This window comes from Numenius arquata, chromosome 18 (genome assembly GCF_964106895.1).
Source record: "Numenius arquata chromosome 18, bNumArq3.hap1.1, whole genome shotgun sequence".
In the NCBI taxonomy this organism is placed as follows: Eukaryota; Metazoa; Chordata; class Aves; order Charadriiformes; family Scolopacidae; genus Numenius; species Numenius arquata.
In genome coordinates this window covers 11067201-11094037 of record NC_133593.1, presented here as the reverse complement: position 1 = coordinate 11094037, position 26837 = coordinate 11067201, and the positions used below count along the sequence as shown (strand labels likewise).

General features: G+C 43.5%; 1 protein-coding gene across 2 annotated transcripts; it reads right to left on the bottom strand.

Moving 5' to 3' along the window:
- Positions 1–81: 81 nt before the first annotated feature.
- Positions 82–26470, bottom strand: TADA2A (transcriptional adaptor 2A). Of its 2 annotated transcripts, none has more exons than XM_074160578.1 (16): positions 26412–26470; positions 24547–24710; positions 23668–23774; positions 22498–22557; positions 21773–21864; positions 20176–20333; positions 18690–18778; positions 17838–17910; positions 11496–11559; positions 9501–9544; positions 8858–8968; positions 7420–7491; positions 6658–6790; positions 5928–5971; positions 3420–3493; positions 82–1643 (listed from the first exon to the last, which is right to left on the bottom strand). In XM_074160578.1, the coding sequence occupies exons 2-16, from the start codon at positions 24569–24571 to the stop codon at positions 1458–1460; spliced, it is 1332 nt and encodes a 443-aa protein (XP_074016679.1). In that variant the 5' UTR covers positions 24572–24710; positions 26412–26470; the 3' UTR covers positions 82–1457. The 2 variants fall into 2 exon arrangements, with proteins under 2 accessions (XP_074016679.1, XP_074016680.1); XM_074160579.1 differs by lacking the exon at positions 26412–26470 and adding an exon at positions 25069–25142 and having other exon boundaries at positions 24547–24697.
- Positions 26471–26837: the final 367 nt, after the last annotated feature.

The following is a 26837-nucleotide window of genomic DNA, read 5'->3' as shown; positions in this document are numbered from 1 at the left end:
CGTGGTGAGAAGCTGATGGGTACAGATACAGGCAGTTGTACGACCTTTACAGTCTCTCCCGGAGTCCACGGACGCAGATTTAAGATTGTTTCAAGACATTTTGATTTTTATTACAAACCAAAACATTTCACATTCAGTTCAGGTATGCAGGATAACTGCTTGTGGGGGGGGGGGAAAAACCAACCCCAAACCTAAAGACCTTAAACAGGTATCAGTGTAGTTCTAGCTCAGGCTTTTCCATGAGATCCCAAACTTGAGAGCATCACACCTGCTTTGGCTGTTGGTTACTTATGGGCTGTTATTTCAGCCGTATGCAGCAATGGGAGCTGTTTGATAAAGAGTTTACTCTCTAGTGAATCATCCCAAGCGGCATCTGAAAAGAACTGTCTTCATCATCCAACCGTATTTTGAAACACAAATGCTTTGTACTGAAGTCGTACGATGGATCATCTGACGGGATGGGATGGTGCGTGTGCGTGTGTGTGTGTGTGTGTGTAGGAACTTGTTGCACCTCGTCGTTGCTTTGTTGGTCACCTGGGCACGTCACCGTTAATGGGGTAAACTGAGGGAGGGAGGGCAGGAAGGGCTGGTGAGGGCTCCGGGCAGTTTGTCGCTCCCTTCCCTTCTTATCTTTTCCGAGAGAATGCCGGGGTATGGAGCGTCTCTTTATTTACGTTCCAAAAGGCTGCTCTGGGTGTAACACCCAGCCTTTCCAACGAGCCCGAGCATCGCAGGCTGCAACCGAGGGGGTTATATATAACTTGACAATCCCAAATCCAGTCGGGAGCAGATGAAGCTTATTGGTTTGTACAGTGCGCTCATGCTGTGATATGTGCTAATATCACATAAAAGTAACAACTGTTGAGGAGCTTCCCTGCCACGTCCTTTCCCATCCTTTATCACAATTAAGTTAAAAAGACTGGATCACTGCGAGCTCTATTTTTACACCCTCGGGCATGTGCTACCTCCTTTGAAAGCCATCACTGTTTTAGGAAGGAGTACAAGAAGGGAGGGGATGGGTTTCTATCCCCCTGTACTCACACAAAGTCAAAGTGTGACTCTCATTACACGCTGCTCTTCTGCCCTTATTCTGGGTCACTGTTGGCATAAAAGTACCGTGATTCTCTTTTTAGTTACAAGAGGTGGTAGAAATGAATGCCCATTCACATTTAAGGTTAGCTTATATGGCATATGACTCTTTCCAGCGTAATTCTGACAACAGCAGTGTTAAACAGCAGAATCAAAAGGAACCCAGACAAAGAAATGTCAGTATTCATACAATTTAACAAAGCTCCCTACTTGTTTTTACAAAAAAAAAAAAAAAAAAAGCCCCAAAAGATTTTTAAACAAAAGGAAATGTCCTTCATTCAATGCTGTTGAAATCTTTCGGTGCTGTCAAAGTGACTTCAAAGCTTCTCCGCATCTGCCCTCTCCAGCCGAAGCGCCGATGCCTGTCCTCAGGCTTTCGTGATGTACCCTTCTCTGATAAGGAAGTCGTAGATTTTCCTGGTTTTGTTCACATCGATCTTGATGAGCGCTCGGGCCTGCGCCAGTCTCAGGCCTCCTTGTTTGTTACACTCGTTCACCAAGGCAGCTTTATATTCTAAATAGGCTCCAGGGACCAACCTCACCATCTGACAGAGCTGGAAAACAAAAGGTGAAGTTAATAAACACTAGCGCTCGTCAGGCGCTTTCATTCTGCGGTCCCTGTTGGGGGAGTAACATTGTGAGTATTTTTCTGAAAACACTTTAAATGTGTTGGTTGGTTTTTTTTTTTCGTATGGGGGAGGCGTACAGGGATTGCATTACGAGCCCTTTCCATCCACAGGTAGGGAGGGGAGGAGCTTGCCGGCTGCTGCATTCAAAAACATTCCTGACTTAAAAAATAAACGAGGAGGATGAAAGCAAGCTCTCGGCTCACAGGAGCGTAACGATGAGTGTGTCCTGTGTGGGCGTTGTTCTTTACAAACCCGGGGAAGTACACATGCCAAAGAGACTCGCAACCAGCAATTCAGCGTGCTGGAGGAGCGCCAGGGAGGGCATCTGTCTATTAATCCCCTGCAGACTAAGTCTTTAATACCTTTCTACAAAAGCAGCTACACACACAACGCCTGCCCCCTCCGGAAGCCCAGGGTGGAAACCGCACAGGGAGGGCATTACGGGTTTTGGAAGTTTGGGAAAAGGAATTGCTTTCAAAAGGGGAAAGGGCTTTCGAAACCCCCGTGCTCTGCTGTTGGGGTGCAACGCTCCTGTTTCCCTTCCAAATGCCAGCCGCCTTCTAGATGGTGCACTGGATCGCTCCCGGTGGAGATACTGGCTGTCTCCTCCTTTTAATAAGAAATGCTTAATGATCGTTCCTCATTGATAGGAAATTGCAGAATTCAGAGGAACTCAGACTTTATGTCTCAGCTGACGAGGAAATCAGATTCCCCGTATATGCTAATGTCCTAGTCACAATTATTTATATGCTGAACGGAGCCAGAAATGCCATGTTCCATGGTGAATCTGTGATCTGATTTTCAATGCTGCCATCTCCAGTGAAGGGGAAACAGCTTCCACGCAGAGGGAAAAGTCTGAAATGCATCTGCGTCTCACCAACACGGCAATCTGCCTTGTAGACAATCTTAGGACAGATACTGACTTCTAGTGAAAAAAAAATAATACAAGAATCTTTTGTTTCAATAGTTTTCCAGTGTTGCCTTTCAGTGAGTGAAGGGCAGGCCGGCGCTGGGCTGCAGAAGGAACTGAGCCTCTGGTTTCTTTAGGTGACTGTGCAAGAGCACTCTAATATGGGGCTGTGAACTCCAACACCAGTTCAAGCCCATCGCTTAAAGCCAGAATCCACCCTCTGCCACACGTGCATAAAAAAAACTTGGGTGTATGCACTGAAAAGCAGAAATATGGGGAAAAAAAAAAGAAAAGATGAATATACTGCTATTCCCTCCATGTTTCACGTTAGTCTAACAGTGAAAAACCAACCATAATTGGTTGAGGTCTGGCTGTGAGGTATCTGTAATATGGAAAGAGCTCTGCTATTCCTGATCTGTCCAGTGAAGCCCTTGATGAAATTCTCAGCTGGTTTTAAAACCAACATTCATTACGAAAAAATAACCCTTCTGCTCACCCCACTCTCACAAGGGAGGGAGAGAGGATGTCACACACGGGATGTTATAACAGCACGTAATAGCACCTTGGTGCTCGTCTTTGCTGAATAAGCTAATTTGCTGCAGCTCTGTTGTATGTATAGTACAGTAATTGAAAATAAGAAGCCAACTGGAAAACCTGAATGACACTTGTGAGCAGGGAGGAGTAGTCAGGGCATGTCGAGGAGGTGTATTCGCCCGAGAGAGGTGGTTTGAGTGAGCACCCCCCTGCACTGGGAAGTTTTAGAGAGATTCTCTTTCCGCTCCTTTCCTCACCTCCTTCTCCTTCTCGTTGAGTTTCTCTGTGCCTGGGAGACCGGTGAGGTTCAGCGGTGGGGCGCTGCGTCGGCCTGCGGGGACGAGAAAGGAGAATGCTGAGGAACCCTGAGCAGTTTGGCAGCGGCTGTTCCTTAGGTGTGTTCCCACAGAGGCAACTAAACCCCCATCACGTTAAGCCAGTATGATCTAAGTGTTTATAGACAGGGGTATTTAGGGCTTAACATAAAAACTGCACTGATTTGATAAAAGGTGTGACTTTGCAACTGACGTCGTCGTCACAGCGCTGTGAATAGTTGCGTGAGGACTCTTGCGCTGCGAACCCTGGCTCGCTGGAAGGGAGGAACTGGAAGACAATGGTTTTCTGTCAAACTGGCACTGGCTGGGGTTAAGCCAGGCTGCACCTCCCGTGAGGAAGGGCAGTGGGGGGTGCTGGGGGTGCCCAACAGGCATCACCACCTCCCAGCTGGCCTGAAACCAGCTGCTGGCGAGGATGCTGAGGTTATTGGGGCGACGAGCAGCCAGTTTCTCTGACAACTTTGGGAAGCAGGGTTGTCTTTAAATGCCTTTAAATACGATGCAAATATTGTAAAGCAAATGCAGTTCGTGGATTTATTTTTGTCTGTTACGATAAACAGAACTGAAAGAAATGTCTGGCACAAGGGAGTCTGATAGTTCTCACTTTCCCTATTGTTTATAACTGCTGAACTTTAACTGGTGCAGCTTCAACTTTCACGAGAACTGTTTATTTGCAGGTTTGTGGTTGGTGTTTTTTTTTTCCTCATAGTGGTTTTTGGTGTGTTGTTTTTTTTTTTTTTTTTTTTTTTTTTTTTTTTTAACTTCCAGAGCTCAAAACAAAGCCAGGCTTATTTATTTACATTTTTATAAAGTCTATTGCCCCTGTTTGTCAGGGAGCCTGATCGGAGGGAGAACTGAAGAGAGTTCAGAACTGAAGAACTGAGAGAGACTGGAAAGAAGCTGGAATAGTGTCTCTGGCAGGTGCAGAGAAAGCTATTTCCCAGCGCTGCTCCCTCCTTCTATGGCCTGGAACGAGCGTGCTATGATGAGGTATGCCAGAATTTGGTTTTACTGTTTTATAAACCTGGGAAATAACACACACAAACTACATTAAAGAAAACACAGTCAGGCTGCGAAGTCAGGATCTCAAAATCTAGAAGTAAAGTTAAGCAACACTAATTTGCCCTCTTGTATATTCAGTATGATGCAGCCTTTAATTATATAGACACGTGGCAGGTTTTCCGCAGTATCCTTGCCTTATTCAGTATGCAGGATGTTTGTTTAATTACCGACTATATGGTATTTTGTTTGGGTTTTGTTCAACATGTGGCAGTGGTTGTAAACACTGCATGCTATCTGAGTTCCACAGGCAAAACAATTCATGTTCTCTTGGGTTCTCCTCCTTCACTGGCCACGGAATTCTTAACAAAAAAGTAATTTAATTCTTCATACTAGCCCTTCAGCTGAGGGGATACTGTCCCCATTTCATGGATTTCATTCCATGCCCAGCCTGAGATACACAATGCTGTCTTCTCTCCGAAACATCACATCTTAGCTACCACCAAGTATGTTAAAAACATAGTGCTTATTGACTTCTGCAATGACTAATTGCTTGGTATTCTGACCCAAATTTCCAGGCCTCCTGGCAGAAATGAGGAAGAACGTATAGACTCTGTGGCCACCTCTGAGAAGTTTGGTTGAAGTGGTTTACTGGCATCCACATAAAAACTGGATGCAGAGATAGAGCTAGAAGCCACTTTTCCCTGGCAATGTTTAACAGCCTTATAGTAAAACTTTATCCTGGTCTCATTCATTGCGTGCCATCCTGTCACCTCAACACATGAGATGGGGTTTTATAGGAGTCTTGTTCACGAGGGCCTTGACTGGCCCCTGAATCTGTTCTTACTGGGCGCTGAAAGAAGTAGGGGTCCTCCTGGTGGAAAAAAACCCCATAACTTGTGATTACAGAATTCAAGAATATAAAAACATATTCATAGAAAAGGAAAACTGAAGTTGCACAGGCAACCTGTGTCATCTCCTTCTGTCACTTGCTTGATGCTGTAACCACTGCCTGCTTCTCAGGTGACTGTTTTTAGGTGTTCTGCCCTCCCAAATCTGCTTTCTGTCAGGTTCATATTGCTGTAGTATGTGCTATACGGCTTCATTAAAAAACTGGATTACCTTTATCTTTTAAAGATAAAATTTTGTTCTCATGTGAAAATTCTTTCCTGCCTTGTTAATGTAGCGTTAGGATGGAATTTTCCATCTGTAGTCAGAAAAATCTAGAAATTCAGCAAAAAATCCTACAGGATTTGGATGCGGAGTGAGTTGCAGATTGAGGGAATGTTGACTTGAGCAGTGCTCTAACTGAGAGGCTTGAGGGCTGACGCTTTTGCACCCCAGCAAAAGAGCCTCTCTCCAACTGGCTGTCAGAATGGTATTGCTGGCGTACGGCTGGCTTTTTATCACACACCATCATCTAACAGTTACCTGAATTTGAAGGAACTGGTACCATGGGACTCAGGCCGGAATCGCTGAAAAGAAAGGAAATTTTCAAATTGCCTTTGTGTCTTTTTTTTTTTTTTTTAAGAGTAACTGCATATATTGGCCCTGAAACTACTTTTCCCCCAACTTTTAATAATTATACAATTCAACTTGCATAAGCCAGGCCCTGATCTGAAGTCAACAGAATTTCTAAATATTTAGCACTCCCAGATTGAAGTCCATGTCTGAAAAAGGGGGTGGGGGTCAAAATAAAAAATTCAGTGGAGACTGACTGGGGACATTCCAAATCATCTTCCCAGACCACGTAGCCTACAGGATGCACTTCCTTTGCATTGCAGCTTGCTCCTGAAATCAAAGTGCTTGAGCAGGGTGACTACACATTAATAATGCTGCTGCATCTAAAATCATCTGAAACATTTCAAGTGTCATCTGCGCCCTCATTAATATCCATAAAGACCTTATTTTCCTCCATGACTTTATTAACAGCAGTTAAGTTCCTGAAATATAAACTACAGAACACAGATTTTGAACCCTTATTAGTCATTTTCTTGTCTGCACTTCAACACGCAATCCTGCTGTTATCCAGAGTTTCTCGCCCTTCTGAATTTTCCTGTTCCTGCTGTAATAAATCGGGAATGCATTTGATATTATCGGGCAGAAAAATGCGCTGGATGCACCTGACTAAAGCAGAGGTACGAGAAATGCAGGGTCTTACATATCAGCTTGTCGACTGAGCCACTGCTGGCAGGCGCTGCTGTCCTGGATGTACTGCAGGACTTCGGAGAGCATGGTGCGCTTCAGGCGTTCCTCCTCTCTCGTCTTCTTCAGGTTATCGTACGTTCTGGCACCTACGGCAAACACAGACCACCTTCTCACCAGCTGCCTCCGTCCAAATTTTCAGACTGTTGGTTTTTTTTCCGCGATAGGAAATAAGTGAGGAACTGTTCTCTAGCTCTGGACCGGGCTCTGCTATTCTCCCTCATGACAACTACTTGGCATGGGAATGTATTAGATTCCGCCCCACACCCCTCCCCCATTAAATTTGGGCCAAAAACAAACAAAAAAAGGCTTCTGTGATCCAATTCCAGGATAAAACAGGCTATTTTGTTTATGTGGAGGTCTTAGCCCTCTCTCTAGATATCACACTTGTTGATACCAGTCCAAGTGTCCAGAGACAAAGCTCTGGAGACCACCGGGCCATGACATACATTTATTATTTTTTCTGAACCTTTTGCAAAATGACGAGTAAAGCAGAGCTCGGCTAGACAGCGCGTTCTCCAAGCTGATGGCTCAAACTAGCTTTAAAAAAGCACAGCTGGACTGAAGCATTATTGCCAAAGCCTTGTTCAGTTAAAGAGCTAGGCAAATGCATTTCAGAAATACGTGTCTTTTTACTCAACGCATCCTCAGTGTTGTAAAATCATCCCTGCGCGCCTTGATGAATGGGAACGGGCTGAATAATGCATCAGGTACTTACTACAGAAATTGGTGATTCCTGCTGCTCTGTATTCCTGGAGTCGCTTTATTTCCCTTCGCAGCTCAAATTCCACTGTTTCACCCCACGAGGAAGCAGAAGGGAAATCCAGAAAACAAACGTGGGTCAGCGGGGGTGGCAATGAGCTGTGGGGTACGTCGCTATTTCTTATTTGTCTGCACAGTTTGGCTTTGAAGTCTACAGAACCACAGACGGGGTTAACCGCTCTGCACAAGTCTGGGTCAGGGCTCAAACTCAGTGTCCTAACACTCCTTGATCAGGATTTAAAAGTTGTTTCTAGCATACGTGTGCTCAGAAAAGTTGTTTTTACTTCGTGTTTTAACGGTTCCTTTGCCATACTCTGGACAAGCCAAATAATAATGTAGGATTTCTGGAAGGCATTGAAAAAATACTCCATCCGGGCTCCTTATAGCATCAAATATTGTCTTTGAATCATGATTTTCATAGCTGGACCTTCCAAAATTTTTCCTTGCAGATGACTCTTTTTTTTTGCAATCACATTAAATACCCGTATGTTTTTTGCTCAGCAACATTCACAGCCTGTGGCTTTATTTCAGCTGGCTTCAGGCAGTGCTTAGTTTTACAGTGGGCAAGTTTGCTTGTCCGGAATTTGTTTACTCGTTGTACTCAGGAGATGTGTGTAACGCGTGTACCTGACTATCAGGTCAACCTGAGGACTCCGCTGTCACCACAACAACAAAACGAATTTCCAGGACTAACGCTCACACGCGGGACTCATGATTCTGTAGGGTCATACTTTTGGTATTTCACACAGGGTGTCCTGAAAGTACAGTCCCAACTTGTTTAAATGCTTTGTTCTGTCTAATGAGCAACAATTTTTCCCAGTTTAAGTCAGAGAATTAAGCAGGATGTAATGACTCGTACTGGAATCTGCCTAAATGCATGCTGTGATTATGCGTAAAGACTGGAGATGATCTGGTGACGGAACAATGCCTCTTCCTTTAAGGTAAGGGACATAATGACAGCTGTACCATATAATTATGTACACATATAATAATTTAACATGTATCTTTCAAAGAATTCACAATTTGCTGTCAGCACCCAATTTCTCAACACAGACATAAATTTTAGGGATTTTGTTCTTTCAATGATACAGAGTCCCAGTAAATGAATAGTGGTCTTTTGATAAGAAAATACTGCTGCTAACACATGACCAGAATGTTCAGTCAAGTGAAAAATCAAAGAACGAGCTCAGACACAGTTTAGTGGAAAAAAACCACTTGCTGCTCATTTAATGTATCAAACCACAAATGTATTTGTTTTTCTGAGGGAGGGAAATGGGGGAGGAGGAGAAAAACAACCTCCTGAAGTGGTATATATTTAGGAAAGGTTGTAGATGATGCAACTACTCGTTATGCTTATTGAGCGACATATATGCTAAAATCCTCAAACTACTTACATGCGTGGCTTTCAATGAACTTATCATGCTCTACTGGTCCAAGAATTCGTGCAAATCGTCTCATTGTTTCATAAAGGTCTTGAACCTCCTTTGGATATCGCCTTTCCAAAACTAGAAGGGGGGAAAAAGTGACACACCTTACCACAATTACTGTGAGAATAAATTCAGTGGAGCCTGAACTGATTGCCAGCCTCTGAACTGCCCAAAGATCCACGTTTGATTCATTTCTTGGCCGTTTTAGTGTCACAACTACAAATTGATGAGTAAAAAGCAACAAAATTATATAGCCCTTAAAATTATAAAGGGGAAAAAGGACGATATTTAAGTGGCGTTTGATCATTTTTTAGACTAGTGAGATGCGCTTTAGTGGCCTAGGTTTCTCTTTCACCCCTTTCTGTACTCAGTGGAGCCCGAAATGCTTCTGAAGAGCAATTCTGAGGCAATTATTAAAACACTGAGCAGGGAGAAGTTAGAGCCAGCTGGTTGGAAACAGTCGGGGCAGGAAATCTGCTGGAATTCCAACCATCTGAGTGTGGTCCAGTATGAATAAACCACACTGGTGCACTGGAACCAGTGAACAGGCGAAGTTTTCCTTCCCGAGTAGAGGCCGCTTTAAAGTAAAGCAGTTACACCTGATACTCACTCTGAAACTTTCTGAGGTTGATTAGGCCATGATCTCGTATAATTCTGTAATTGAGAGCAAAATGGTATTACTAGAAGGCATTAACTCGTGTATTAGCTCATAAATACAAAGGCTTCAGAAGAAACTTTGATTCAGACCATCAGAAGGGTCTAGAACTAAATGCGTATGGAATTTCCATAACCCTTGATCTGGCCAGCTGAGAAACACGATGTGAGGATGCAGCGCGGCTTTAATCAGGGGTAAATTTGGGGTAGTGCTGTGCATTAGTCCAACGCTGACAGCACTCAGCACAAAGGGAGCTACAATCGCTTTAAAGGTTTGAAATTGCTTCTTCAGGCACAGATTTCTCATCTACAGCGTCTTGCAACTGGTCTTTCCAACATTTGAGGTACAGGAATGTCCCAGGAAGAATGATTTCCAGCTTGAAAGAGATAAACATCCTTCTGCTAGAGCAAGGGTGAGGGAGGGACTGTAAATTTCACCACAGGGAGCAGGAGGAAGGAATTTTTCCATGACAGTTTAAAATAGGAAACTGATTTAGGTAACTCATAAGTTTGAAATGTTCCTGACAGGGTGAGGGAAATGAGCAGAGAGAAAAGGCAGGTAAGATATTTCAGAAGTGCATGACACACACGTTTGTAACAGGTTTCAGCAAACGTCATGTGGTCATTGCTACGTGGTGATTCAATAAACACCCGACTTTTGCAAATGATAAGAGATATTACAAAGTTGGGATTGTCAAGGTCAAGTTGGAATTTGCTCTATAAACTCCAGTACATTTTCTTTACTATGTATAAAAACTATTCCTGTCCCATGTAGAGAAGACTTTCTGAGAGCGACATCAACATTTTTATATCATTTTCCAGATCTTTGGCCCATCCTGCTGTAGAAACTTTTCAAAAACTGACACTGGTTTGATTTATGTAACTGAGCCTCATGGCACTTTCTTTTAGTATGACATGATTTATCATAATGGAAATTATACCACATCAATATTATTTTATTTATGAATTAGAAAGAACCGGGTCAATACATATCAACTTTTACCTGTCATTTAGCAGAACTATGCTGTATTATGAGAAGGAATGGAGGAGTCTTAATCCAAATTACTAATTCTTCCAGCAGAAAGTAATATGGCAAGATATAATTTTAAATATTGAACAAAGTATTTGAAAGTTATAATAAAATTGAATTTAATGAATAGATTGAGTCATTCTAAAAAGCTGTCAAATGAGCTGAATAAATTATTCAAACTCACGTCAGCAATGTAGTTATCTTCATTACACACTGTGGAAAACTAACTTATGGACCACTAAGAATTAAAAATAACGATGCAAACCATTTCTGTGGAGAAAGTGGGGGGTCTAGCAATGAGTCACAGACTGGCAGCTTCTTTTTTTTTTTTTTCCCCTAAAGTAGAAAATTAATTATGTGCAGTCCATTAGCATTACATAAACCAGAGATTTGCCTCCTTTTTTTTTTCCGGTTCCTAGTCCTGGATCTGTGACTGGTTTCCCAGGTAGTATTTCAGTTTCTCATTCTGCAAAATGGCTCCGTGATCTCATCAGGTGTGCTAGAAGCTTAGCTATTAAGTATAAATGGATTTGGGAGAATAATGTGAACAGCACCGTGTACATGACTATCATGCACTAAAAAGGTCTGGAAAATAGACTTTTCACAATTAATGACTTGGTTTTGAGAGTTTAAAGGAGAGTTCCTTTGCCAACCATGTGTACAAATAAGTATCAGGGTCCGTTGATCTGTGTTTTCTGGGCTGGTAGCGTTGCTAAAGCTTGATCTTAATCTGTGCCCAGAAGGAGAACCACACATCCAAGAGGAAGCCTGTCATGCAAATCTCATAGCAGGAGGTCTCTGTGCATGGGAAGGGTCTGGAGGGGTGCTAGAGGAAATCAATTATGTTTAGTAATAGGAAAATAGTGAGGAACAAAACACGATAACGAAGCAAAGGAACACAGTTATTGCTTGAAAACTCACTTTTTTCTTCTCTGTCTTTCCTTTAACCTGGAATGATAAATATCTACAACTGCAATCTTCAGAGCTGCAAAATATTTTAAAAAAAGAAAAAGATTACAGAATACATAAGTAACGGCTGCATTAGGATAATTTTCAAGCCTTTATGTTCATGGTAGGATGAAACGGTCACTCTGCTTTGCTGTTTTAAAAATCCCGTGGCAATCTGACAGGGGCATAAACTGACTAGAGGCTAACCTTCTGGAGACTGCATATGCCACCTGTAGAAGCTTTCCTTTGCTTACTCCTTCCAAATACCTCTGGAATGTATACCTGTAAATATCAACCTGGGCAGAGCCTGAGAACTCTTTTCCTCTTCCTTCTTGGACTGTTTTACTAATTAGGACTTATTTGTTCCCTCATACCTGCAATTGTTAAGTATTCCTTTTCCTGAAAAGCAAATTTATTGGATTTAATGATGTGAGAGATCATCTTTGGACAAAGGCTTCTTTGCACAGAGCAAGGAACTCCAAAAAATAGAAAGACGCAGCTCTGAACTGTCAGGATCCAGAGTAGCTTTTGCTACAGCTCTTAAAAACATCTACAAGATTTTTAGCTTGTTAACTCCTAAACTTATCTGTCTGCCAGAAGAACAAAGAGAATAGTTCACGACAATGTGAAGAAGCACAGGAAAAAGCCATGCTCATTAGAAATCATATCCTTTTCGAAATCAAATCTGTCTGCAGTCTGGCTGATCCACTCGGAGATCCTTCTGCTTCTTTTTCCTGTAACCATTAGGTTAACAAACTTTTTTTTGGTAAATTCTTGAAAGAAAAGATAAGGAGACACCTATCGCCTTCCCTTCCCTCATTTCGTTAAATAATGCAAAAATTCTAGGTCGTTAAATAAGCATAGAGTTGGCTGATCTCTTGGTTGGCTCTTTTTCCCTTGACGTTAATGACTTCAAAGTGCTCTCAGAAGGAGGAGGTTTGAGACTTGGCAGCGGGTTTGCAGTCTGTGGGGACAACGTGCGGCTCTGAGACTCGACCCCCTGCGTTGCACACACAGGGGTGGCCCAAGCCCGACAGGATTCAGAATCCACTCCTGGGTCCGTAGTTACAAGAGAAGAGTAAAATTAATCCTGGCAGTTTATTGATTGCGCTCTCCAGTAAATAATTAATAATGCAATTAAGAAAGAAGTGTGGTCATGTGTCTATTTTAAAATATGTGTTTATATGTAAACACCAGGAAGCCCCCCCGCCCCCAGGCAATTCATCTGTGCAGTCCTTTGGGTAATAAAATTTGTTATAAGCAGGGCCAGCTAAAGCCCCAAGGCCGTGCCTACTGGCCCAGGAGCCAAGAGTTCTGAGTTCCACTTGCTGATCCTGTATTAGCCAAAAAAACCCTTCAATTTCTACAAACCAGATTTGATGTTAATCTGGGAGCAAAAGATTACGTGTGAAGAACGGAGGGGTGGTTACGTGTTTTTACTTCTTGTGCAAATTTCTGGCAAAACCAGGGCATTTGAGGATCATTATGTATTTTCATAAAAAGGTATTTATTTTTCCTAATTTAAGAATAAGCACAAGTAGCAAATTCTCCTTCTTACTTAAATGTGGGGACAAGAAAGGGGGAAATGCAGCAAGTTAGACATGAATGAAATGCATTACTTAGTGTTGGAATCGGTGCCAGTTTATGGAAAATATTTTTATATTTTTAAACCCTCTGCAAGCTAAGCTTAATGTGTTATTTTCTGGGGTTTGTGTGGGCAGAACTTAATAAGTACATGCAGAAATTGCACTGGAGAACCTCTATAAATATCACAAGTAATTATGCACCTATAACCATTGCATTTTGATGCTTTCACCTTAGTGCACCGTATTCTGAAAGAAATTATGATCAACTGGGGAGGAGCGTTCATGGGAACAAATGAAGGGAAAAAAATGGAGCTTCTGCTTACAGAAAAATTAGTATTTGCTGCCACATGCGCTTTTGGAGGGGCTTTTGTTTTTAGTAGATGTATTCACACAGGAACAGCCGATTACAAGATCTGGAATGCATGAATAACTCAAACTACTATACTGTTACATGCCGCGTTGAAATGAGAAAAGAGATGCTGTACGAATGAAAATGATTTCCCTGTGCTTTTCCCCATGGATTCTACTAGGGAGGCAGTTGTTTGTACTGGTAACTTCAGATAATCCAAGCTGACACCATGTTCAAAGTGTCCATTTTGGGGTATGATAAGGTTCTTTGAGACGGTCGGGGTAGCTTTGGAGGATCCAGTGATAGGCAGAAATTCAAGGCTCCTTTCTCCATTCCAAAAAATCAAAATATTTTGGTTCCTCAAGAGCATGTGTCCAAAACAGTTTCTTTGCTTTTCATTCCTCTTCGGCCTCGTTTGGGTCGGCAAAAACTTTTTTGAGCACTAATGAGTGAGACCTTTGTTTCACGCTGGCTAACCTCTGTTTGGCATGTAAGGCCCAAATAACGGGAAGAATGCAAACTAATCAAAGTAAACAGGCTGCGTGTCCAGTGTGTGCCGCGGCTGGTACTAACTCGATGGCTGCAATCCAAATCCACCCTCCCTGGAGGAAAGCAGGACCCCAGGCAAACAGAGGATCAGAGCATGTCAGGAGCTTCCCCCAAAGAATAAACATCATGTAATATTTAGAAGGACATCGATTGCCTTGTATCTTATAATTTCACTACGCTACAGCCAGAGTCGCAGTCTATCTGTTTCCACTCGCTTCTAAACTCGTGGTTTCAGCAATTACTTCCCGGTGTTAGAGGTAAAAATCATTTATGTGAGAAGGGGAGAAGCAGCCTAGAAAAAGATAAATTACTAATGTTATAATTCAGTCTGATGAAAACTTGTAATTCATGAAATATTCAGGCACTCTGGGCTGAATGAGATTTGTAACTAGTTATTTCTTTTGATCTGTCCATTATGTTTTTGTTTAACTGCAATATATATTTGCATACACTTATTATATTGCAAGTACTGCACAGAAGTTATCAGTTCGATACGTTAATTGAAATATGAGAGATTTCATACGATTTCTACCATCTCACCAATATCAAGAAGTGGCTGAACAATGTCTGTGACCTCCTGTGTGGTGGGAGGAGCTGCTGAGTCAGCAGATACTGGTTTCTGCGCGCCTCAGAAAAGGCTGCCTGGGAGTCTTTCCACCTTGTATTAAATTGTATTCTTCTTTCTTGTGGAAATACTGAGAACTTGCTTAGAGAGACACAGGAGAGCATAACAGGGAAAATATACCGGGAAACAGAGGTCAAGTAGCTTAGATCTAGAACTTTTTATAAAATGATTTTTACAAAATTTCAAGAAAAGCAGAGCAACATGGGGGAAAGGGAAGAAGGGGGAATTCTGTTCCACTGAAAGCATCAAATATTCGCGTGTTAACGTGCAGCCCAGACACTGCAGCAGTGATCTGTGACTTGTGAAACGAAAGAGAACACAGAAATTATTCTCGTTGGTGCGTTCTCAGGGTCTAGCTTGAGTTACTTTCAGAAAATGGAATATAAAAGTAGTTTTCAAAAATCAAGCTTGAACTCAGTGAGGTTTAATGCATGGAAGAAAAAGAAACTGAGGATTTTTTCACAAACCTGATACTTAATCTGTGCTGCAAGACCCCATGTGGGCTTCTCTGGCCTAGAAAAAGTGTTAAAACCCCGTTTTACATCTTTACCTTTAAAAAAAAAAAAGAAGTTGTTTGCAAACTGTGTGAGGAGCAGGTGTGGAAGCCAGGCACAGGCTGCGTTTCAAGGACAATTCTGTAAGATGGAGTGTAAGGAGTTTGCCCGTGGGCAGGGCTGGGGCAGAGGCAGGTTAGAGCCTGGCAGTAGCAGGACAGGAACCCCTGGGAGAGATTGGGAGAGCCTGAGCCCCGGGGCTGGCCCCAACCTTCTCTCCTGTTAACTAGAAAGTACAAAGGCTTCTTAAATCATCTAATTGCTCATTCCTGCCTTCAGATCCAATTGTTGAGCCGTTTCCTACAATGAGGTTGCAAAATATTCTCAAGCGAAGTCAGCATCTGAGATCTGTAAAACTGCAGGACAGGGAGGATGTGCCTCCTTCCTTTTTTGTATGAACTTGGAGAAGGGAAAGATCTAATTCCAAAGTTCCTTTTAGAAAATAATTCCTTCTCTCCCCAGGATGTCTCATGTAAAAGAAAAACAGCTGGTGAGACCCTGGGACTTCATTTTTTTGAGGCGTTCACTCTCTCACGTGAGCAGATCTAGGACAGCTGTGGGAAGGAAGCTGCCAGAGCCCCTGAGCTAAGAGATCGAAAATGTGAGTTGGTCACGTTCCATAACCTCTGCCAAACAGCTTTCACAGGGCAAACGCCTGACAGCCTGTACTAAATACTGAAGACAACTGAAGAATGGACGAGAGAACATCCAATGAAATTATCAGGCCAAAGATTTGACAGACAGAAGGAAGTATTTTTCCACACAACACATAATTAAATTAGTAGAACTCCTAACTCAATTGTGGAACTCACTGCTACAGGATGTTATAGGGGCACACGTACAAAATACAGAGTTGTAACAGTAGTTAGCTAAGTTCATGGAGGATGGGTCCTTTGGTCAAAATGCTCTGAACACAACCTATGGTTCAAGAAGTCTCTAAACTTCTCACTGCAGGAGATGTGGAAGATATGCCAGGGAAAGTAATCTGCCTATATTTACCTTCTTTTCCATTTTCCCCCTGTGCATCTGCTATGGGGTACTAACAGGACACCGAGCTGGACAGACCAGAGGGGCTGGCCCTGCACAGCTTTACGATACTCTGTAGAGAGGAGGAAAGCTGATTTTGTGCATTCAGATCAACAAGCTAAGCAGGAGGCTGGTGGGAGATACTTTAAAAGGCTGAACTGTGCAGTGGGAGGAAGACACGGGTCAGGGGCTGGAAGACGGTGCTGGTAAACCAGCTTGAGTGAATGTTAAGCTTTTGGTTAACGAACAAAACTAGGAGAGTATTTTGCTTTTTCAGTTTACCAGGACTCAGAATAGGACATGGAGACAAGAAAATATATATTTTAATAGTAATAAAAAGAAATGATAGAGAGATGGCATGATGAATCTGTGACATGTCCATAAGCCAGTCCCCCTTTCAATAAAAGTTAAAAGGGAAGAGAGACTGACATAGGATTCTCGTAACCTTTTTTGAGCCAAGGGAGTTTGCATTCCTTAAAGCTCTGTGTACACTGCTAAATTTCAAACTGATATTTTAAGTTTGGAAAGACTGTCTGTACGTAACAGGATTTGTCTGTCTCCAAGGGATGCTAAGGCTTTAGCTTAGAACTGCCTGACATAGACGGGAGAATTCTGAAGCATAAACACAGTACTTTTAAACGCTGCATGTACTTATTAATGTGGGGAAAAATATGATCTTTTCTTCTCTATGGATTAAAATGTCATTTTAATAATTCCTGTTATTTAGCATTATTAAGGCAGCTACGTTCACAGAAACTCAGGAGCAGTAATTGGACTCGTACAACAACCATCCTCTTCGTGATAAAAAAGTAAGTTGTCATATTCCGCTAATGGTACCATAACTCACCGTGCATGTTTAACGTGTGAAAAACCACACAACTTCAAGAGTAGAACAGTTTCAAAGTGTTGCACATAAATTACATACCTCCTTGCTGGCTGTATTAATCCCCATCCTGATATCAGATTTCCTAAACTAACAGAGGTTAGAATAAGTGACTCATCTTCTAAGAAACTAAATATAGTAGGGGAGAGGGGTATTAGCAACAGAGAAAAACGTGTTAATTTTTCTAAATCAGAACAAAATTTGTGCCTTTATAGATGGAAGGAGTATCTTTCAGCTAGGGAGAGGAAGTAATATCAAGGCATTGATGTTTCTGTTTTTTAATAGGCCTGTAGGTCTGTTTATTCACACACTGACGTACTGCTACCTGTTTCCAGAAAACTGCTATCTCTGATAATTTGCTTCTACTTAGCTAAACTTTCACTAGTTTATACTGGATAAAACATTATTTGTGCCTTTCCTAAAGAGATGCCTATTACTGGTGGAGACTATTTGACTTCAGTCGTGTTCTACTTCACAGCTGGCTACATTTCAGCAGTGAGTGAAGTACATTATTCTATATATAAATACCATTTGTATGTCAGTTGATTAAGAGCTTTTAAAAGAGATTTAAAAGTGAGGACCACAGAAATGCCAGTGTTTAAATCCCAGCGCACAGAAGTGAGATCATTAAGAATGTATGTTCAGTTTTTAAAAAGCGTGTAGAGAAGGAGAGACCGAATAAAACGCTGTCTAGCCACGCTGAAACATTGTTTTTGGACAATGCACAGAAATATGGGACTTACCATGCAAAATGTCTGAATCATCTTCTACAAAATCGATATCTCTCAAATCCCATTCAGCATAGTTGTCAAACTCCTGTTCAGAGGTGATTAATAAGTTGTCATTAACTACCACTAAAAAACTGGTATCAAGTTTCAGTACCCACAGAAGTACTGAAAACAGAGATATTTACTCATAGACAGTTGTACAAGGTTCCAGCCTTGAGCAACATCCATCACAGGGGAACTTTAAGTGGGGAACGTGTAACGTGCACCCCCATGGCTGGAAGTGGAACAGGATGCTGTGATAGAATAATGAGAATTAATCAGGTAATCTCCATGACTCCCGCACCGTGGTGGAAATTCTGCTCAAACATACAAAACCAACAAGCCCCTATATAGCTGAATTCATTACTCCATGTACAGGAGCTTGTTTTGCAACAGGAATTGGAGCCCTGGGCCCACGGCTAAAACCACTGCAAACAATGCAGGGCTTTCAAGCCATCTTTGGATGGGGCTCCTGTGTGCTTCTCTAAGGCAAATGAAAGAGAAGCACGCTGAAGCTGACCCCTTTTGCTAAGCATCTAATTCACAGCATCCAGCCCGCTTACGTAAAGAGCCATTCATGACGGGACATCTGGTGGCAGCAGCAGCCTCAGCCCCTGCGCACAGGCACCGGGTCCCTGCTGGCAGCTTCACAGGCTTCCAGCGCCACCTCTGTAATTAAACCCTTGGCTTAATCACCCTCTCCTGTCCTCTCTTCTCATGTTTTTCATATGAAGAGTACAGACTCATAGGCAGGGGCAAACAAGCGTGTGTTTGCTGATCGTGCATTCAGTAGCAAATTTAAAATAATGGGGGAAGAGAGAGTCGTACCTCAACAAAGTCCGCTCTGGCTGGCATGTACCCAGCCATGTCCCTGGAGAGCAAGGAATCGAAAGTAGGCCGTGGGGGATCATCAGCAGCTGAAAAAAAATAATGGTTTTTAGTTGTTGTGTAGGGCTTGGGGTCTTTTTTTAACAATCTGTAAATAGGTGTTTCTTTTGCAGGAGGAGTGGGAATAATTAGTTGAAGAAAAACACCCTGATCGGGCTTTTATTCAGCATTACAGTCAGAAAAAGACTGAGCTCATCCAGAGAAAAACGCAGCAATCTGAGATTTTCACAGTATTCTCAAAAGTCAAACACAGAAATTCAAGGTAATAAATAGGTTATAAAACGTAAACTCTACATTTCAGAGCTCGGCACCCCCCGGTAAACCTCTGATCACTCGCTCTCAGCGCGCAAGTTCTTTTAGTTAATAGCAAGAGGGGTGTTAAATCTGCCATCTTCTGGGTGCCGTTTACAGAGCGCTGCAATTAAAGCTATACAACTCTGAATTTTTACAGCACTTCCCAGCTGAGGAGCTCAGTGTTTTACCGACAATAATGAACCGAGGCTCACAGCACACTTGTGAAGGAGCTAAGCGTTCTAAGTCCCACGGTACGGATAAAGCAAGCTGAGGCACAGAGAATTTGCCTTGGCCCGGGTCACATAAAAAAATCAATGACAGCCAGGGACAGAACCAAAATTGTCCAGTTCCTACTGGTTTAGCTCTAACCACATTATCACGAAATTTAAACCTCCAGATACCAAGCAATCTTTTCCCCCAGCCATTCTGGGGAGCTTTATAACAGAACAGCTGACAGACTGGGGGAATTCTGAAGATGTTAAACTTAAAGAAAACTGAAAATTTGTTATATTGCTGAAATTTAACATACACTTTTAAAAAGGCAGTTTTAAAGAGAGAGGTGTGCAATCAGCATAGTTTAAAGGGTATGATGACAAATCACAGTTAGGCTTGGTACACAGTGGACAATCAGATGAAATGGTTTAAAGGTCAAATCCCCTTCTCTATTAAGATTGCTGCACAGGGTATGGACAAGGAAAGCAACTGCCCAGCATCAGGGTGAGAGCTCTCACTGGTGTTTACCGCGAAGGACAGGCTGTTACATCGTGCCACGTGTGAAGCAGCTTTGAGGTAGCGTGTCCTTTGAATGAATACGCGTATCCAGGCTTTTGCTGTGGCGATTTCTGTGAGTGACCGTTTCCACTGGCTGTGCAGGAACTTCTGGTTTTGAGGACCTGATGTTTGTATCGGATCTCTCTGTTCCCTCGCTTTTCCCACTGAACTGCCAGTCCTGGCTATTTGATAGCCCAATGACTTAATACAGGGTGAGGAAAATCCTACTACTGACATTATTCAAGTTAGCCATCAGAACAAGCTCTCCTTTTGGGAATGAAAGCAAACTGCAGGCGTGGTGTGTGCCGTTCTCCAAAGAGCCCAGACCTTGCGGGGAAGCTCGTGGGCAGGGGATACTCACGGTGGAAAGGAATGGCTGTTTCGTTCTGCTGCGCCTCCTCCGCCTGCTTCAGGTTCAGTAACGTGGATGCAAACAGGGGATTGTTGATAAAGTGTTTCATATAATGTTTCTCACACTCCTCCTTGGATTTTGTGCACATCTGGTTGGCTACATCCTGCCTGGAGGGGAGAGAGGGGGAGGCTTAATGTGAAGAACACAGAAATGTTGAGGTTTTTTGTCTTTCTCTGGTGGGAAAAGATAATTTTGGACAAGAGATTGATGGTGTGGTGTGCAGGGAACTGATGTGTGATGATGTCTGAATTCGTGTTTTGCGTCCATCACTGAGCCAATACTTACACATCAGATACAGTGCCAGGGAGCGCTTTTCTGCTGGCCCTGAATAATACAATTCACTGTCTTTACATGAGAAACTCCCTGGCTGATGGCATGTACCAAATCTTTTATAGGCTTGAAATTTAGTATTGTGTTATTTGCAAGCTTTTTATACATTTTGCTAACTCCGGCTAACGGTAAATTCTGAGTCTGGAATTGCATTCTGCTTCTCAAGTTTCTCTTGCGATTTTAACTGGATAGCGGTTTCCCCTTTCATGTAGTGATATTAAACAGTTGTTTTTTTTAAAACTGAAATGGTTGTACAAAACACATTTTAGAAATCTTTGCCAAACTTTCTTGGAAAAGTGATTGACTAGAAATGTGAAGTATTTTGTCTTAATAAAACGGCTGTGTAAGTTGAGAACTTAAAAAAACCAGCAGCAATCATTTTAATTTCTGTTAAACTAAAAACTGCATGCAAGGGATTCCAGGAAGAAAAGTCAGTTTTTCCTTTATTTGGGAAAGGCTGAAAAAAGCCAAGTGTCTAAGGAAAAATTTAAGATTACTTGTACTGCTAAGTAGGGCAAAGTGTACTACACGGCATGCTTGGAGAACAAAACTGCAACCGGCTTTCAGTCTTTATTATGACAGCAATGTACACATAAGAACTCACAGTTCTGTTTCAGTGAAGTCTGGAGTTCTATGCTTCTAGTACAGCTATTTTTTCATGGAGAGAGAACTCGTGACTACAGATCTCCTTTATTTACAAATGTATAAAAATCCTGTAGCAACTACAGAAATTAACAGAACTTAATGTAAAAATAATTTAATATTTCCAGTGTTCTATCCTAAATATGACAAAGAAGCAGGAAACCCCCCAAAATAATACCTAGTTAGTCAACTGTAAGTAAACCAAAACCACACAAGATAAGAAATTCTGTAGCTGGTTTTTACATAGGAGTAAACTGAGGCACAGAAAACCTCATGCAATAGTTGAGTTCCTTTAAAACCTAGTGACTTTAATGCAAACTGAGGGAACTTTGTACTTCACTGGAGGAGCCCTGCATCTCACAAGCAGTCTTTAACAATCTCCTTGTATATCTAACAGCAGATTTGAAAATAGAATCTGCTACCTCAGTCTTCCACTTTAGCTGCTAAATTAGTGTCTCACCCACAATAAGTCACTGAACAGTAAATGTGCACTGATATATTTAACAGTAAGATTCAGTGAAATGAGAGGAAAAACTGCCCACCGCTACAGTTGGCTGAACCACTAAATTCTCACCAGTTTCCAAATCCACAGTCCATCACGGCTTCTAGGAGAGCCATTTCCTCTTGAGCCGTCCAGTTAGGATCCAAGACAGGGAAATCCGAAGTCTAGAGAAGAAAAAAGCAAATCAAGCTGCTGTGATCCTCTGTTATAATCCATCACATGAAGAGCAAAGAAGTTCTAAATTACAGAGCAATATAGTATATAATACTGGCAGTTTCAAACTTTTACTGTGGGCCATGAAACCTGATCAAATAATTGCTGAATTATTTATGCTGCTGGGTCATCAGCTACAGTAAAAACTAGTTTGTTGCTACAGATCTTCTGAATGTACTGTTATGTTGTATATACCAGCTGTAACTCAATGTTACGCTGTGAAACACGGTAAAAATTACTGAAAACTTAAAGAATTATTAATTTGGGGGAAGCAAAAACAAGAATAGAGAAACAAAAGTTGATTCACATGGTTAAAGAACTAGAAGTCTAGTGAGATGCGCTGTGCTATCTAGGCACAATAAAAAAACGTAGCTTTAAATGTCTCCACTATTCCATTATGTTCCAGCTGGATATTTTTCTTTGCTCTCAAGGAAGACTTTTTCTTTTTTAAATAATTCTAAACCTCCAAATCAAAGAGTTGTATCACTTAACTTTTCAGCGTAATATTAGGAAGCAAAGGTCTAACTCCTGGGAAGTTATGAAAGCTCAAGACTGAGTAGGTGTTATCTAAAAGGAATATTTACCATTATCTCGTAAGTATGATCGCTTTGATGTTTCTTGTATTCAAATCCTCGTGTGAAACACTGCAGAACAAAAGATTAGCATTATGTTAGTCTCTTCCTTCTGCCCTGAAAACATTTTAACTGGTCCCTTTTTCCTTTTTCTTCTCTGACCACTGGGTATCCAAAACTGACCACCTGATAAGCTGAAAAAGATACTCGATTTTTCTGATTTCATTTTAGAAAAAGCATAAAATGATAGAAAAATCTTTGTTAAAATTGTGTTAAATCTGTCTTTGTATCTTACTTGTCTTTTGTACTAAGACATAACTCCTGTGAATTGACATACTTTTTTGTTAAGTATTTAAGGCAAAGTTAGGCAGGTGGAAGAAGCCTGGTGCCGTGTTCTGAAGCTGATGGTTCCAGGAAGAGAGCAGAGCATTTCTTAAGTATTGAAAACACAGTTTCTCTTTAATCTTGGTTTTCTGTTTAAAAAGCACCAGCATGGTTTGCAGCTATTTTCAACAGTTACATTGCTGTTTTTTTGAGTACAGGTAAATGAACAAAAACATACCCAATACACAAAATATGGTTTTGTGCATTTTGTACATATCTGAGCATAAGGCTAATCTCCTTCTTCAGTTTTAGAGGTTATTGCCATTTTTAAATCATAAATAATACAAATTTATTTAATAATTAAAACTAGCAGTACTTTCTGCAGTTACCAGATTATACCAGATCATAATTTTTAAAGAACTATATCCAGTCACAAACAATTGTTGTTAATATTGCAAACTTCCTCCAGATTTTCTTTTCCATTTGGGAGGAAAAAACCAACGTGTGGTGACAGGAAAAGGGCGTTTCTTAATGGCTTTTCTTTTCCATGCCATAGAAACGACAGAAACGACACCTCTCCAGACAAGCAGCGGCATGCTCCGTTACACAGCCAGAATGACTGCATGTCTTCAGGTGGCTTTGGCTGCTTTCACAAAGATTTCCTTCAGCTGCTCATGTCTCAACTCTTCAGCCTCTAACATTTTCTTTGTCATTTCCCTGTCCCTGAGCAAATAAGTGTGTTGATACAAGTTTACAAAGACCAGTTATTAATGTGTTTATGGAACAACTTGGCACCGGACAGGCCTTTGATGACTTTCTCAAAGAAATTAATGCCTTTGCTTTTATCCTTGCACTCACCTGCAAACACAGGAGGAAGGGAGGAGGCCCGCACTCCGCACACTTAACGTAGGGCTCTGTGAGGTACGAAGAGCAACCTCGGCACGGGGGCTTATCAAAAGGGTCATCTGTGAAGCCAAAAGTAAATCTCACGCAACACAAACAAGGCACTGGTTTAGCAATCACCTAAATTCACTTGTGCCCAGTAATTTTAAGTGAGCTCAACTGTATATAACGTTTTTCCTACTGCATCTTCTCCAAATATCTGTTAGAAGTTCTGTGTTCAACTAGAATTATAAGAGATTTGGCACCACATCTCCACCACACCTGATACACTGAGGGCTAAACCTAAACTTGGACAAAGGAGTGAAAGGAAAATCTCTGCAGCAGCCTCCTGGTACAACTCAGCAGTGACCTGCTCATGTTCTGCACCGAAGATCAGACCCAAGGCCTTATTTGTGGAGAATACTGCACAGAGAGCTGCAGTCTCCCATCCGTCTACCTCAAGTCCCACGCATAAAGCGTATTGCTGGGGCTGCAAAGGCACCGACAAGATCGTTGTGTAACCTGTCCAAGCCTCAGCCTCTGCTCAGGTCGCTGAACAAGGAATGAAACACTCCTCTGCAAGTTTTTCTTATTTTGCTCATTGCAAAGCAGTCAAAATAAATAGGCTGTCAAGTTATAAGCCACATTTTTTCCAAGAAAATGGATTTGAACTAGCCCAACTATAAAAGGTAGATAGAAAAAAAGATGTAAATTCCCAATGAACTATTCATGTACTCATGCTCTTGAGAATTTGATTAAAGAAGCAACCCTGTGGACCAAATACTGCTACCTTTCTCTCTCCCTAACCCAGGTGGCTGCTAATGTGTTTAAGAAATGTCATCTTAGGGGACTTACTACTGAAGGAGGCCAGACGCTCCATTCCTCTCCCTTGGTGGTGTTCTTGCTCCTCTGAGTAAAACCTTGTAAGCCTTGTCCCAACCAGTGTGTCCTAAAAGGGTATTCTCTGCCTGCAGACGTCCCTCCTGCAGCCCTCACAGATGAGATCCTCCGAGAGTGACCTGAACACAGAAGCAAAAGGGCTGTCAGCAGCCTTCCAAACAGGACCATTTGACAGGGCTGAGAGTCTGTTTTCTGTGTATGAGAAGAAATCAAATGCGGAGAGACAGGATACAGCCTAAGAAGTGATGTGAAGTGATGGGGATATGAGCCAATCCTGAACCAAGGCTTTCAGTGGGAGTGTGTGTGCTGAGCAGAGAGTTATGAGGAGCTGCTGTGCAAGAAAGTGGTTTGCACCTCCAAGAAGCAGTGGGAAGAGAAACGACGGGTTAGAGGTGGCACGGACACAGCAGTGCAAAAATCTACAATGCTCATGTCATCTATATTTTCAGTGTTGAATGTGAGTCAGCTCCTCTCAACAGGCCTGATTCACCAGCACCCGTACAGCGAGGTTCTACACTGCTGGGAATTGCGTTGCTTCCCACTGTGGGATCTCTAACGTGTCTCATTTTTACAAGGTATTTTTGCTGGGAATGGCTCAGGCTCTTCACTTATCAGAATTCATGTTTCTCTTTCTAGACTTTTCTCCATGCACCACGTGAGAAGGCACGGTCCTGCCTCCAGGGACACCACTGAAGACGTTCCACGCAGATGGCAGCTGGTTCTATCCTGACTACACATCCCTGCACCTCTCCTTGGATCCTCGGAGAACCAAGGGCAACTTCCAGCCTGGCTTTTTTACCCCGTGGCGTAAGTGACACCGCAACAGCCACCTCTGGGCACTCACTCCTCCGAACTGCAACCACTCTAGCCCTGTCTGCAGGGCTGCTTGGACCTGTGCCCCACTAGCCCACCGGGGCAGGGCCAGCACCAAGCGCAGCAGCACAGCCCACTCCTGCAACAGCCCCGTGCGCTCTCCTATATCCCATTCCCAAACCCCACTCCCCCATATCCCATTTCCAAACCCCATTTGCCATATCCCACTCCCTAAATCTCACTTCCCAAACCCCATCTCCAAACCCCACTCCCCCGTATCCCACTCCTGAACTCTCACTCCCCCATATCCCTTTCCCAATCCCCACTCCCCATAACCCACTCCCCTATATCCCACCCACAGTCCCCGCTCCCCGTATCTCATTCCCAAACCCCACTCCCCTATATCCCATTCCCCACTCTCCCAAACCCCATTCCTCTATATCCCACTCCCCAGATCTCACTCCCGCATATCCCATTCCCCACTCCCCAAATCTCACTCCCCTATATCCCACTCCTCCATATCCCATTCCCAAACTCCACTCCCCAGTCCCTACTCCCTAAACCTTACTCCCCCATCCCATATCCCCATATCCCATGCCCAGTTCCCACTCCCCATATCCCATGCCCAGTTCCCACTCCCCATATCCCATCCCCACTCCCCATATCCCACTCCCCGTCCGGCCCTGGCGGACCCTTCTCCCCATCACCGCCAGGCGGCGCCCTCCACCCCGCCCGGCCCCGCCCTCCTCCCCTCCAGGCCACGCCCCCGCCGGGGCCCCGCCCCCGCGCGGCGCCAGCGCGGCCCGTGAGGCGGCTGAGGGAAGCGCGCGCTGCCGGCAGCCCGCTCTCCCCCTCCTCACTCCCCCCCGCGGCTGCCCGGACACCGCCCTTCCCGCTTCCCCCGCCCCGGAACCGGCTCCTCCCCGCTCTGGTACGGTCCCGACCTCCCCCCTCGCCCCTCACGGGCCGGGCCGGGCCGGGCCGGCCGCGCCCCCGCCGCCTCTCACCTCACGCCGGGTGGCGGGTAGGCCCCGCGCGCCGCGGCCGGCCGCGCGCCCCGCCCTGCGCCTGCGCCGCTGCGTGCGCGCCGCCCCGCGCGCCCCCGGCCCCGCCCACCGCCTCCATGGCCGCCGGTCCTCGGCGAGGGGCTGCGGGCGTGAGGGGTCCCGCCGGGCCCGGCGGCCATCCCGGGCTCTCTGTGCCCGGCCGCGTGTGCCAGCCGCCGGTATCCGCCTGCCACCGGTGTCCCCCTGTCCCCCGTCGCTTTCGTGGGCACAGGGCGCAGTGTGTAATGGGGAGGCCGTGAGGGCCGCAGCTCTGTGGTACCGCGCTGTGGCCCGCTGCGGGTACACCGGCTAAAACTGCCCGTAGCGGTTAATAAATCAGCTTTCAGATGGCTCCTGCCAGTGAAATCATCTTTTCGGGTTCATTCT

Excerpts from the sequence above, each read along its gene's own strand:
- TADA2A (XM_074160578.1), bottom strand. The coding sequence starts at position 24,571 with ATGGAGCGTCTGGCCTCCTTCAGTA. Across the intron at positions 21,865-22,497 it reads ATCATACTTACGAGATAATG|ACTTCGGATTTCCCTGTCTT; the intron begins GTAAATATTCCT and ends TTTCTTCTCTAG. Across the intron at positions 11,560-17,837 it reads TGATTCAGACATTTTGCATG|CTCTGAAGATTGCAGTTGTA; the intron begins GTAAGTCCCATA and ends AATATTTTGCAG.